The following is a 12576-nucleotide window of genomic DNA, read 5'->3' as shown; positions in this document are numbered from 1 at the left end:
CTGTTTATTACTTTTGGTTTAAAAAAATCCACATTCACATGTGTAAATGGTCCAAATCCCAACCTTATTTTAAATTATTCCATCTGACTTAAAATCGCATTACTAAGCAATAAAATGCATGCAAAATGTTAATTTTTGTCTCATATCTAGTTGTTTTGAAAAAAAAAATCCTTTTATATCGCGATTTGAATAAAAGGTACTCTGAAACGCAGTTTTAATCTTCATTTTCTTTACACGTGTCTTAGATCATGAGAAAAACACTACAAAAACATCTTAAAATCACCAAAAACACAAGTTTCATTGTAATGGGTTTTTAAACTAAAAACGACAACATCAATAATAAACAAATAATGTCAGGATAGTGCTACACAAAACTGAGTTGACCTAGGAGAGCAAGCAGTTCAGTTAAATATTACTATCATTGTATGTTGTTGACACAAATTCATTCTTTTTTTTTTTGTCCCTACAGGGGTCAGGGGCTGCCGGAGTCTATCCCGGTCACATGTGGGCGAAGGCAGGGGACATGCTGGACAGCTTGGAAGTCTGTCGCAGGGCCACAAATGAGGGACGATTTAGTGTAACCTATGAGGCATGTTTTTGGATGGTGAGAGGAAGCCAGCATCAGAGAAAAATCCATGCATGCACAGGGAGAACATGCAAACTCTACACAGAATGGTGAATCTGTATAAGGTCCCCTAGCCAGGAGTTGAATTTTGGGCCTTCTTGCTGTGAGGCAAGAGCGCTAACCACTGCGCTATCGTGCAGGACACAGGACACAAATCATCATTTGAAAGAGATTGCAGAGTTTATCCACCAATATCTTGCTGGAAATCCAATGTTTCTTTGTGAAACAAAAAAGGTTAATTGTTTTGAATAATCTCTTTAGGAATTTAAAATCTTGAGAGATTGTATTTGTGTTATTTCAAGAGTTCTGTAGCTCAGCTGCTGCTACAGGTTCATGTATCCAAATTTGTGGCTGTAAAGAATCCTTTCTTTGACTCATTTCACACTTTAATTAATAAATCAAGAAAAACCAAAGATGGGATTATTATTGGAGTTTTATATTTTAAACATCCAAGGTAGCAGCTGCATTTGTTATCGTGTCCGTGACCCCCCCCCCCCCTCCCTAAAAGACAAAAGTTATTGTTCTGTCTCAGCTTTAATCAGGCTGCACTGTCACCGTGAACTCGTTCAGGTCACGAGGGACTGTGTTTCCTTTTCGTCAGCAAAGATGGAAGTCGTATTGTAGGAAAAAGTGAGTGATGTTTTTAGGCCTTTGTATCCTCAGAAAGTACATTTTTTATTTTGTGTGTTTTCCAGTTAAAACCTTTTATGAACAAATGATTCATCCCATAGACACAAGGTCATAAAAAGTTCCAAGCACTTATCTTGTAGATGCTAAATTGTTTTTATTAAAACAATAAGACTATGTTTATATGCACAAAAAAGTACAATAAGGGAAAAACTAATTGCATTTTATAATATGTTGTTGACATGAAGCAATAAGTAATCCCAGTAAATTGAGTTTAATCAAAATTTTTCTTTCTGGTAAAAGATGACTTATTTTATTATTAAAAGGAGTCCAAAAACCTACAAAATAAGGCGTTGCTCATGTGTTCCAACTTTGAAGTCCACAGAAAAAACAGATAAAGGAAGCATTCCAACCGTCACCGACATGCTCACATACTTTGCATAACTGACCTCACCAAAGGCCGTGTTCCCATGTCCTGCCTAATAAAAAGCTTTGTTTTTCTGCGGCAAGTCCCACACAAAGACCAGCTTCAAACCTGACACTGTAGTTTTACTATGAAATGCAGGACGCTTACCGGTTTAAGAGAAAATGATACAAAAGTTTTAGATTTTAGAAGTACTAGTTAAGGATAGTACATTAACAGTGATGCACTGTACTATGTTCTGCAAGATATTTGCAAAAAGTACACATTGTTTAGTTCTAAAAGACGCTGAGTTTATCACCACTCATGTACCGACTTGCTTGTTTTTTGCTTTTTCCCCATGTGAGGGTGGAACAGTTTACTAATCGTGTTGAAGCCTTTTGTCTGCCCCTTGTAATCCTCCTCCTCCTCTGTCTTGTCTTGTCCTCCCAGAAGTGCTCTGACCTCCATTGAAGCCCCTTTCTCCAGATAGTGGATGGCCTTCCTTCCATCATTGTCCCTGTCGCTTATACTGGCCCCGTACCTCTGCACCAACAGCTCCATCACCTCAGTGTGTCCATGTATGGCTGCAATGTGCAAAGGCGTGTATCCTCCATGGGATTTGCTGTTCACAAAAGTCTCTCTTTTTCTGGAGACCGTCATGAGTTCCTGGACCATGCCGCAGTTGCCATCCTTGGCAGCCCAGTGCAGAGCTGTGAAACCCGACACAAAGTCCCTCTTCTGGGCCAGGCGGGTGTCTCGCAACAGCAAAGCGTGTATGTGTTCCCAAAGTCCAGCTGCACATTTCACCAGCCACTCATGAGCCAGTGGCTCTAAAGGTACACACTCCTCATCTGCTTGTCTTGATGGGTTCAGAGTTGGATGCCTCACTGCAGCCTCTGCCTGCCATCTCTGGGCTTGCTTTGCTGAATCCAACCTGCAATCTGAGCCACAAACCAAGTTTTCTGCACTTTTCTGCGCTTGGAGGTGTGCTGCTGGTGGAAGGTCTCTAGGTGGGGATTTTACGGCAACAACGGCAAACACTGCTCCAGATTTGCCCACCTGATCTCCGGGGATATTCAGAATTTTAACAGTGGTAGAATCCGGACCTTTGCGCGTGCGTGAACCCCCTCTGAGCGCAACAGCAGCGTCCGCGGGTTCGTTATTGTTTTCAGCATCTGAGTCAATCTTCCGGTAACAACTGGACTCAGAGCCGGTCTGGGTTGGACCCGAACCGCTATAATCCACCTGCTGGGGGAGGTTCGGTGCCACATCTTTCACAAAATCCTGATACCTTTTCTTCACCACGACGAACTTCACCCCGTCGATCTGTTTGACCACAGCGACGCTGTTCACCAGCGCCTTGAAGCGGTCTCTATTGTGCTGCTTTTCCGCGGGATCGCAGCAGTCAAAGACACTTCGGAAACTGTTCAGCAGCTCGGAGTTCTTCACTTTGCCTCCACGTTCCAACAAAAAAGTCAGGAGAGACTCTTGGGTCAAAGCCATACTCGTCCCACCGAGTTAAAGCACGGGAAAAGACACGACAGACACAGGGATAACTCCGCTGATCCTCCTCCTGTCCTCATCCAATCTGCTGCTTCCGGCGCCATTCCTAATAAATCCACCCCATTTATTCCTTTTATTTTTATTTTAAACCAACACTATTATTTAAAAACAAAACCCAAAACTGCTAGATTATAAACATTTTGAGATTATTTTGCTTTTTTTTAAATACTCTTTATTGACAATTGTGAACAAGAACAAACCATAGACTGTATAATGGACCTGGAATGAGTGACCCCTCCTCACTCGCGTTCCAAGCAGGAAGTACCAGTTGGTTCCAAAAAGCCAAAATTCCATAGACTTTTATTGAAGAATAAACAGCTATTACTCAATCATTACATTGGTCAGAATATCCATTCTTGCTCTGGTGCCTATTATTTAGATTCATATTTGGCATATAAAGACCCTCAAGTCACAAATCATGCTTTTATATGGGATAAATGCTGAGAAAATGTGACATAAATGCAACACATGTGGAAATGAATGTCTAAATGTGGTAAAATAGTTATTTAATTTTCATGAGGTGGATAGCCACTGAAAGGTGTCATTTATTTTGACTTGTAAGCATTATTCTAACCATAATTAGCCTGGTTTAGCCATAATTAATTGTTTACTACATATTAAACATGGCATGTTTCCCAAACAGCAGTGGTAAAATACCCAAACTTGTTTTATTTTTAACATAAATTACATACTGCCTTCAAAGTTGGATAATTAAGATTAAAATTCGAAGATAAATAGGCCTACATGTTGATGGTGGATAATTTGTGGGAAAACGGGCATTTAGTGAGACAAAAATGTAATTAACTGTTGGCAACACATTTTTAACACAAAAAAAGCCTGCAGTACGAGTCCAAATACGGATGAATTAACTGTTAAATTAATTTTAGTAAAACCGTTTAATTTTAGTTTATTTATTAAATAAAATGTATGAAAATATATTTATATATTTGTTATTTATACTTTTTGAGTGCATTTTGAGGTATTTAATAAACGGCCTCCACAGGTCCCTTAAAAACTCTCCAGTCGTTGTCATTTCGCCCTCCAGCACCGAGGTGGTGTCGCCTCCCTGCAGCCGGAGCAAACTCAGCGCCAGAGCAGCAGATTTGACTGAAGACGGGTCGATTCCGCGCTCAGTCAGACGCTCCTCACTATGGAACCCGGAGAGGTGAGTGCTTTAATAACGGAGTGCGCGATGATGCAATGCTCGCTTTTAGTTACCGGACGGGACCGTCAAATAATAATAATAATAACGAAGCGGACAAGCTAGGATCGTTTGTGGTTGTGAGGGGCAGCAGCGACGGCTCTGCGGTGCTGAGGAGGCTCGTTGCGTCACGTGAATCTGAATGAGAGCTGTGGCCAAAGCTGAGGGAGAGAAACGCTTCGTCGTTTCGATGAGTCCCCTGATGCTCTGAACACAAGCTGGCCTCAGCATCTAAACATCGGCCTGCGTGATGCAGCATCACGGTTTTACATCATCTGTCAGCCTCTACACGGCAGATGTCCATCCATGGTGCTGAAGTAAGACGGAGGAAGCATGACTTGAATGAATCACGTCAGACATTAAGATAATCAGTTTAGACTAGTAATAACAAATGAACGTCAAGATTTAATGATTAAAACGCACAACTGGAGTCCAATATTTAAAAATCTGGTAAAGTTGAACACCAAGACTGTTGCTCTTCAAACTGATGGGTGACGGAGGGTTATGAGTAGTGGACTGCTTGGGTATCCTCCACTTTGTGAAATAACAGCTAAATAAAGAGCTCTTTGTATTTGTGTGTGTGTGTGTGTGTGGACAAACACAGAGACAGGCAGAAACGGATGCTTGTTGTGTTGAATAAACACCCTGTCTTCATGTTAAGTCTTTTGCTAGATGCCAGGATCCCATGGGGGAATCTGGCTTCTCAAGAGCATCCAGCTTGAAGCCAAAGATCTATTCACACAGAGTTAGCACTGTTCATAGTCAGACTCAGATGCATTCACTTATTTCTTGCTTCTATCGTGGAAAACCTTATAGTCCCAATTATCTTTTGATCTGTTGTAAAAGTGTTCCCAGCGGTCCTTTAATAATGATTATGCCCTTTTTAGCCAAAATCCAAAAGCCTGTGTCGTCTAGGAGTTCATTAGGAATTTGCCACTCAGTTGTGTGTTAAAAAACACACATTTTGTCAGGCTGGGTCTTTAAAGAATATGCTTCTAATGATTTTTACAGTAATTTCTTGATGTCTGCTCCATAATTAAAGTGACTCCTCTCTCCAATTGATGAACTAATAAGGAAAGACAACCTTTTAATAGATTTAACCTTTTGTGAAAGAGAAATAACCTAGTTTTCAGAAAATACTTTTTACATGACACAGCAGAATGGGACAGGACTGAGCCACAATATTGCTCTGCCTTCTTGTCATTGACTTTGTATTCAAACCTCTTGAGACCTGAACTTTTTTTATTTCGTCATCACAGGGCCCCAGGTATAGAGAATTAACTACAGTGGTAATGAAACCCTCAATGTGATGTCCTTATATGTGGACACCAGGACCTCAAGCAATAAAACTATTTTATGTTACGGTCCGTGTAGTGATATACTGTAAACTTTTTTTTAAATTTGCAACTTAGAATGAAGAAAAGCGAACTCTGGAGCTCAGTGGCCATGTGGGGCTACGCAGTCTCCCCGATCAGCTGGTCAAAAGAGCAGTAAAACAAGGTTACAGCTTCAACATCCTCTGCGTGGGTATGTCCCCAAACAGCCTTTATTTTCTAATCAGACGTGTTACTTTGCAGTGTGTTTGTCAGCGTTTCTTCCATTTACTGTTTCTCCAGGGGAGACCGGTATAGGAAAGTCCACCCTTATCAACACTCTTTTCAGAACAATCTTTGAAAATGAGGAAGCGAGCCATTATGACGAGGAGGTAAAGGTGCTCCCACGAACATATGATCTGCAAGAGAGCAACGTCAACCTCAAGCTGACTGTGGTACACACTGTGGGCTTCGGGGACCAGATCAACCATGTAAAAAGGTGCATATTTATACTTTTGATTAGACTAAAAAAACTTTGCATTAGGTTTTGATTTGACCATGTTCCAGCAAGTTTCTTCAAAGCTAATATTTACAAAAATATTGTAAGAAAAAACATTTTAAATGATTAAACTGTTATGCAATAGTTTTGTATTGTTGGGATCACTGCCAGTATTTGGCATTTTCTCTGTCAGCAGCAGGGGTGTATTGCTATTTGATGAAGTGCTGAAGTGCATGTACTGTATGTGTTTGCTGACAAAGGAGGGTGCTTGTGAGTTGATCACTCACTGTCTTGGGTTTTTTGTCTTTAAACAGAGTCTCGTTTAATAGTGTTCTCATGTGCAGCTGTAATTATGGTAACTGCATGTCACAGACAGGCAGACAGGTCCTGGGTGACCAGTCAGACAAAGAGCGGTTCAGAAGCCCTTCATGAGAAGTAAAATCAAGAACCCAGATACGTAGCTCGGATTGGCGTCACTGGGGCCCCACTCTGGAGCCAGGCCTAGGGGAGGGGCTCACAGACGAGTGCCTGGTGACCCCGGTCGGCTCAGCCCGAAGGAACGACGTGGGGCCACTCTCCCATGGGCTCACCACCTATGGGAGACTTCAAAAGGGGCAGCTGCAATCTGGTTTGGGTGGCAGTCAAAGGCGGGTGCCTCGGCGGCCCAAACCCCAGTCATGGAACTTGGCTTTTGGGGCATGGAACGTGACCTCTCTGGGAGGTAAGGAGCCTGAGCTTGTGCGAGAGGTTGAGAGCTACCAGCTAGATATAGTTGGACTCACCTCCACACATAGCCTGGGCTCTGAAACTCAGTCCGTAGAGAAGGGTTAGACTCTCTACCATTCTGGACTTGCTCATGGTGAAAGGTGACGGGGCTGGTGTTGGCTTACTCGTGAGCCCCCATCTCAGCCGCCAAGTGTTGGAGTTCACTCCGGTGGACGAGAGGGTCATGTCCCTCCACCTGAGAATGAATGAGAATTTAGGTCCAGGGTGTCAGCATCAAAGCAGCATGAGCACAACTCATCCCCAGAACCTACCGTGCACATGAGTTATGCTGGGATGTGTGCAGAAAAGTGGGGGAAAGGAAGCAGGTTGAAGGCAGAGGCACTGGCACTCTAGGTCGCTATACCACTAGGGCACCAAAATGTCTCTGAAGCAACAAGTGGAACACAGTCAAGTCACGTGTTTATAAATGAGAGAACAGAGGACCTATTCTTGTAACTTTTCAACTTATTTTCTGTGCAGCTCTGAACCGATTCTTGAGTACATCGACGCTCAGTTTAAGAGATACCTGGAAGAAGAGCTGAAGATAAAACGCTCGCTGTGGAACTACCATGACACCAGAATCCACGCGTGTTTATATTTTATTGCTCCAAACGGACATTCTCTGAAGGCCCTTGATCTTGTCACTATGAAGAAGCTGGACAGCAAGGTGATGACCGGTCAAAGCTCCTTATGTCTAAGCCTGCAGCAGATCTTTCTGGTGTACCTCGGACTCCTCATTGTCTTCCTTATTCAGGTGAACATCATCCCTGTTATTGCAAAGGCAGACACTTTAACCAGGAATGAACTGGTCAACCTAAAAATTAAGGTGATGAGTGAGCTGGTCAGCAACGGAGTTCAGATATATCAGTTTCCAACAGAGGATGAGGCCGTTGCAGAGATCAACTCTTCCATGAATGTGAGTAACATCCACTGCAAAGCAAACTGTGAGTGTTCCATGTAGTAGGAAAATTAAAACAGAAACAAAGTTATTTGTTTTGCTTATATAAAGTATGGATAAGAGGATGCAGAGATCCTGAAAATTTGCAACTCTGCTAAAATTAGAAACTTTAACACACAGAGACTAAGATTTTTACTGTTAAATACATTTAGGTTTGTAAAAATCTAAACTATTTTTTTTTAATTTTGCACCACACAGCCTTAAAACAAGTTATGCATTCCTTGTTTCTTTATTAGTCAGGTTACGCAATCAAACATTTTTCATGAAGACTCAAAAATAACTGGAGAGAAAGATAATTTAGACTTTAATGGTGTCTTTCGAGCTCCATTTTTGTTTGACTCAATATAGATATTGCAAGAACTGTGTTAGAGTAAAATACTTCCGGGCCTCTTTGTGAATTTGCATAGTTGATGAAACATTCACTGTCAGACTGACAGGGAGAGCATGGTGCAGCACTTTTAAACATCCTCTCCTCTGTTACAGACTCAGCTTCCCTTTGCTGTGATTGGAAGCACTGAAAACATTACAGTGGGAAACAAAACTGTGAAAGGAAGGATGTATCCCTGGGGATCTATACAGGGTGATTCTGCTCACTTAATAATTGTCTGACTAATTTTAGAAATGCCTATAAAATGCCCTCTATATTTTTAGATAAAGCATGAGACATGACGATGAAATTTTTATAAAGCGTGTCACGTTTCCACCCTTCTCTTAATACATTAACATAAGTAACATAATCAATCTTTTTTTCTCTCTTTTTCAGTGGAAAATGAAAATCATTGTGATTTGGTGAAGCTGAGAGAGATGCTGCTGCGTGTTAACATGGAGGACCTCCGAGAGCAAACACATACTCGTCACTATGAGCTGTACCGTCGATGCAAGCTGGAGGAGATGGGCTTCAAGGACCCAAGCCTCGACAATCAGTCCTTCAGGTTCAGGACCTGAAATTTTAAATAAAAAAGCTACAGGTTGAGGCGTCTGCCTTTTGCTAATATTTCAAACAGATTTATTTTCTTTTGTACTTTTCTTTAGGGTAAGAAGTTGCAACTAGACTGGAACCTTAATGACTGGTCTCAAATGTGTTGAAATTGAAAGTATAATTACAGTTCAAATACAATTATTTCAATTTGTCCACAATGGATTTTTAATCTACCGTGCATCCTTTTGGAATGTGAAAAGAAGCAGGAATTCCCCAAAAAGAGAAGCTTTTGTTGTGCTTTCACCTTAAGATGCTCTCATTTCTGCAGCATCTTTAGGAAATAGGTTTTGATCATTCCATCTGTTTTTGCAATAAGATTATGCTATCTTTGTATTTACCCTGTCAGCCTTCAGAAAACGTATGAAGCCAAAAGGAAGGAGTTCATCAAAGAACTGCAGCACAAGGAGGAATCGATGAGGCAGATGTTTGTGAACAAAGTCAAAGAGGCAGAAGTGGAGTTGAAAGAAAAAGAAAAAGAGGTCAAGACTGAAAGCTTCATTCCTCCCTGTCTTTGTTTAGTAGATTTACAATCATTAACTGTATCATTTTCTTCAACCTATCAAGCTCCAAGGGAGGTTTGAGCGCCTGAAGACTATGCACCAGGAAGAGAAAAAGAACCTGGAGGAGAAAAAACGAGAAATGGAGGAAGAGATGAATGCCTTCAACAGGAGAAAAGTGGCAGCCGAAACACTGATGGGACAAGCACTCCAAGGAAGCTCACAGCAGCCATTCAAAAAGGACAAAGACAAAAAGAAGTAAGTCAGTCACCTAACTTAAATGTTAGTGCCAACAAGCAATATCTGAAATATCAGTATGATCATATTACCCTTCTAGTGGCCATTTTGGGACAGAAACTGCTGATTGGTTCTAGCTCAATGTGCCCAGACACTGCAGGGGGGGGTGTCACTGCTTGCATGACACAGCTTGATGCATACGCCTTTGAGCTTTTAATGTACGGCACCTTTTTTGACTGGGTTCAGTTTAAGGCACCATGTAAAAAAGGAATAGAACTTAAACCTAAACATCTCTTCCGGCTGCCCTCCCAGAAGAGTTCTGAATGTTAGTTGAATCCATCTCCTTCATTCTCATGCTCATGTACTGATGAGAAAACAACATCACATGTAGAACTTCATTCAGTATTTCTGGTACCTTTCATATTGAGTTAGTAGTATTTGTCATTCACTAGCTCTGCAAGTTTTCCCATTTAAACATATAAGAGGTCAGTAACAGGTCTGAACAGCATCCCATGAACAACATACCCACTGTAGAGCATGGGGGTGGAAGCATCATGCTTTGGTGCTGCTTTTTCTGCAAAGGAGAAAGGATTGATCTGTATTAAGGAAAGGATGAATGAGGAAATACATTGTGAGATTTTGGAGAAACACCTCCTTCAAGCATTGAAAATATTGAAGTTGAACTGTGTATTCTAATTTATATTTAACATTTATATTTAACATTTATATTTAGATTTAACATTTATATTTGATATTTAATTTAGATTTTACTTTTATATTTAGACATTGCAGAATTATCATCTTTTAAAGTAGGCCAACTTGCAGAATCAGTGACAGACATGTGTTTTTGCATCATTGCTCATTGCAGTCAGAACTGGTTGCAGATTTATGCTAAAGGTAGAAAATGAAAGGACTGCCATGTTCCTTTTTTGTTGCTGGTGATGTAGTGTAACACAAGTAGGCCTTAGTAATTTTTAAATATTACATACAGTTATTAGACCTTTTTAAAAATACTTTCCATGACTCATTTTTTATCTTAATTAACCTATCAAATAAATTTGATAGGTCCCACTTCACTGAAACTTCTTCATGTGTTGTCTAAATGTAATAAAAAAGTGAATGCCCAAACCATGGGACATTCCAATTTGATTCCATATCATTTATTTTATATGCTTCATATCCTTCATATTTTGTTATCTCCATGTTTTGTCTTTTCCTCCCTTTAGTTGATTTATGGATCAAAACATCCAGGGAAACCAGGAATGTGTCCACCGTCAGCATGGGAAAAACAGGCTGTCATGTCTGACCGTAGTTATTGATGCCGTATGTTTGAGCTAACTATATGTTGGTTAAAAATGTACATGCAATTTGGTGTGTACTCAGGGGTTAACCAGTACTTGTTGTGTTTAATGTGTACCTTATGCTGAGTGTTGTAGGCACAGAATGACCAACCCATTGACTGTTTTCATAACAGGTTTTTGGGATGATTTAAGGTCAATATCATCTGTTTTCACCTCCTGTTGAAAATTATATCTGCTTCTAAATGAGGCGTTTTCAAAAATTCAGTTTTTGAATAAACTTTGCTTTGAGTTGCATGACATTATTCTGAAATAATTTTTTTTTAAGATTTCTAATGGCACTTATGCACATTAAGGTTTTTTAGATTTCTAATGGCCTTTATGCACATTTTGTTTGTAAAAAAAAAAAAGATATTAATAATTTTTCTATTTACAATCAAGAATATGCAACAACCGGAAGAGTGCAGCTGAATATTATTACAGCGTTCTGGAGCTGGGAAAACATTTTTGTTCCAAGAAAGATGAGGGGGAATTAAAGGCATAAAATCATTTCATTTGTCATCCGTGTCCCTTTTTGACTTCCTCTGGCCTTGGGGCTTTAATCACTTCACTCATTTAGATGATTCACAACATTCGGACTGCATCCTTTGTCTTCACTGAGTTGCCAAGAACATCTGTCAGGACACTTGAAAAACAGAAAATGCTAAATTTTTGCCTTATGAATGTTACTTGTTCAGACAAATAACCTGCCTTTTTCTTTCCTTTCATAGCTTCTTTAGTCTTCCGTCTGCGTGCTCCTTAACCTCAGGAAGGAATTTGAATTAGAAGACACCAAAACGTCAAACTTCTTTAATTTTACTATATTTACTGAACGTTTTATAGAAATTGAATTAAGAGAGCCTGAAGTCTTCCACATCAACTTGACTTTCCTCTTCTGTCTTATAAATGCTTTGTGGCATGGTCTCTGCATGAATTAAGGCTCTTTTTCCTGCACTCTCCATTGCCAAAGTCTTGGTTTTGTACCGAATATGCCTCCCTGCTTCATTTAGCGTGCCATTATTATGGTTTCTTTCTAACTGATGAATACTTACACTGTGATATTCATACTGTTAACTGAACTGCATTTGCTGTTTGATGGTTACAAAGATAGTTTGATCATTCTATGATTTAGAAGCACCTTTAGTTTTCATAGAATAATTTTATGTATCTTAAATAATATTAAAACTATAAATAGTGCTTCTCTAAAAATATTTCCTATAGATGGAGATACAACTAGTCTTAAGTGCCAAAAGAATATACTGTGTTATTAAAGAAAATAAATATTAACAATAAATGTACCTAAACCTTTGGAAATAAATCTTGTAAATTTGTGTTATGTCAATATCATTGATTATGAAGAAATAAATATTATTATGCATTATTATAGTTGTATCGTTGTTGTTGTTTTATTTTTTTCAATTAAAAAAAACAAAAACTGGTTTTGGTCAGCTCCAGCTGGTGACAACTAACAGCCAGGGCTTACTCGCTGGTGAGGCTCAGGTTCCTTCCAGTGTCTTCTAGATCCCTCCTAGAAACACATAAGGTTGCCGAGTGTAGACACCTTTTTATAAT

General features: G+C 39.9%; 2 protein-coding genes across 3 annotated transcripts; one reads left to right on the top strand and one right to left on the bottom strand.

The window, feature by feature from the left end:
- Positions 1-1387: 1387 nt before the first annotated feature.
- On the bottom strand, positions 1388-3234 carry LOC101161415 (ankyrin repeat domain-containing protein SOWAHA). The gene has a single exon (XM_004073493.2). It carries the CDS (start codon positions 3156-3158, stop codon positions 1971-1973), a length of 1188 nt encoding a protein of 395 aa, XP_004073541.1. The 5' UTR covers positions 3159-3234; the 3' UTR covers positions 1388-1970.
- Positions 3235-4252: 1018 nt separating this feature from the next.
- On the top strand, positions 4253-12390 carry LOC101165402 (septin-8-A). 2 transcript variants are annotated; one of them, XM_011480282.2, is made up of 10 exons: positions 4253-4383; positions 5832-5946; positions 6036-6231; positions 7477-7663; positions 7751-7912; positions 8438-8534; positions 8718-8886; positions 9280-9412; positions 9498-9688; positions 11736-12390. In XM_011480282.2, exons 1-10 carry the CDS (start codon positions 4369-4371, stop codon positions 11788-11790), a joined length of 1320 nt encoding a protein of 439 aa, XP_011478584.1. In that variant the 5' UTR covers positions 4253-4368; the 3' UTR covers positions 11791-12390. The 2 variants fall into 2 exon arrangements, with proteins under 2 accessions (XP_011478584.1, XP_004073383.1); XM_004073335.3 differs by having other exon boundaries at positions 10894-12390.
- Positions 12391-12576: the final 186 nt, after the last annotated feature.

The sequence above is a fragment of the Oryzias latipes genome, chromosome 10 (genome assembly GCF_002234675.1).
Source record: "Oryzias latipes chromosome 10, ASM223467v1".
In the NCBI taxonomy this organism is placed as follows: Eukaryota; Metazoa; Chordata; class Actinopteri; order Beloniformes; family Adrianichthyidae; genus Oryzias; species Oryzias latipes.
Note: the sequence above shows the minus strand (reverse complement) of the source record. Positions and strands in the feature narration are given on the sequence as shown.

Bases quoted from the DNA above. Each gene is read 5' to 3' on its own strand.
- LOC101161415 (XM_004073493.2), bottom strand. From the start codon at position 3,158: ATGGCTTTGACCCAAGAGTCTCTCCTGACTTTTTTGTTGGAACGTGGA.
- LOC101165402 (XM_011480282.2), top strand. The intron at 5,947-6,035 runs GTATGTCCCCAA...CTGTTTCTCCAG, and splicing joins CTTCAACATCCTCTGCGTGG to GGGAGACCGGTATAGGAAAG. The intron at 7,913-8,437 runs GTGAGTAACATC...CCTCTGTTACAG, and splicing joins AGATCAACTCTTCCATGAAT to ACTCAGCTTCCCTTTGCTGT.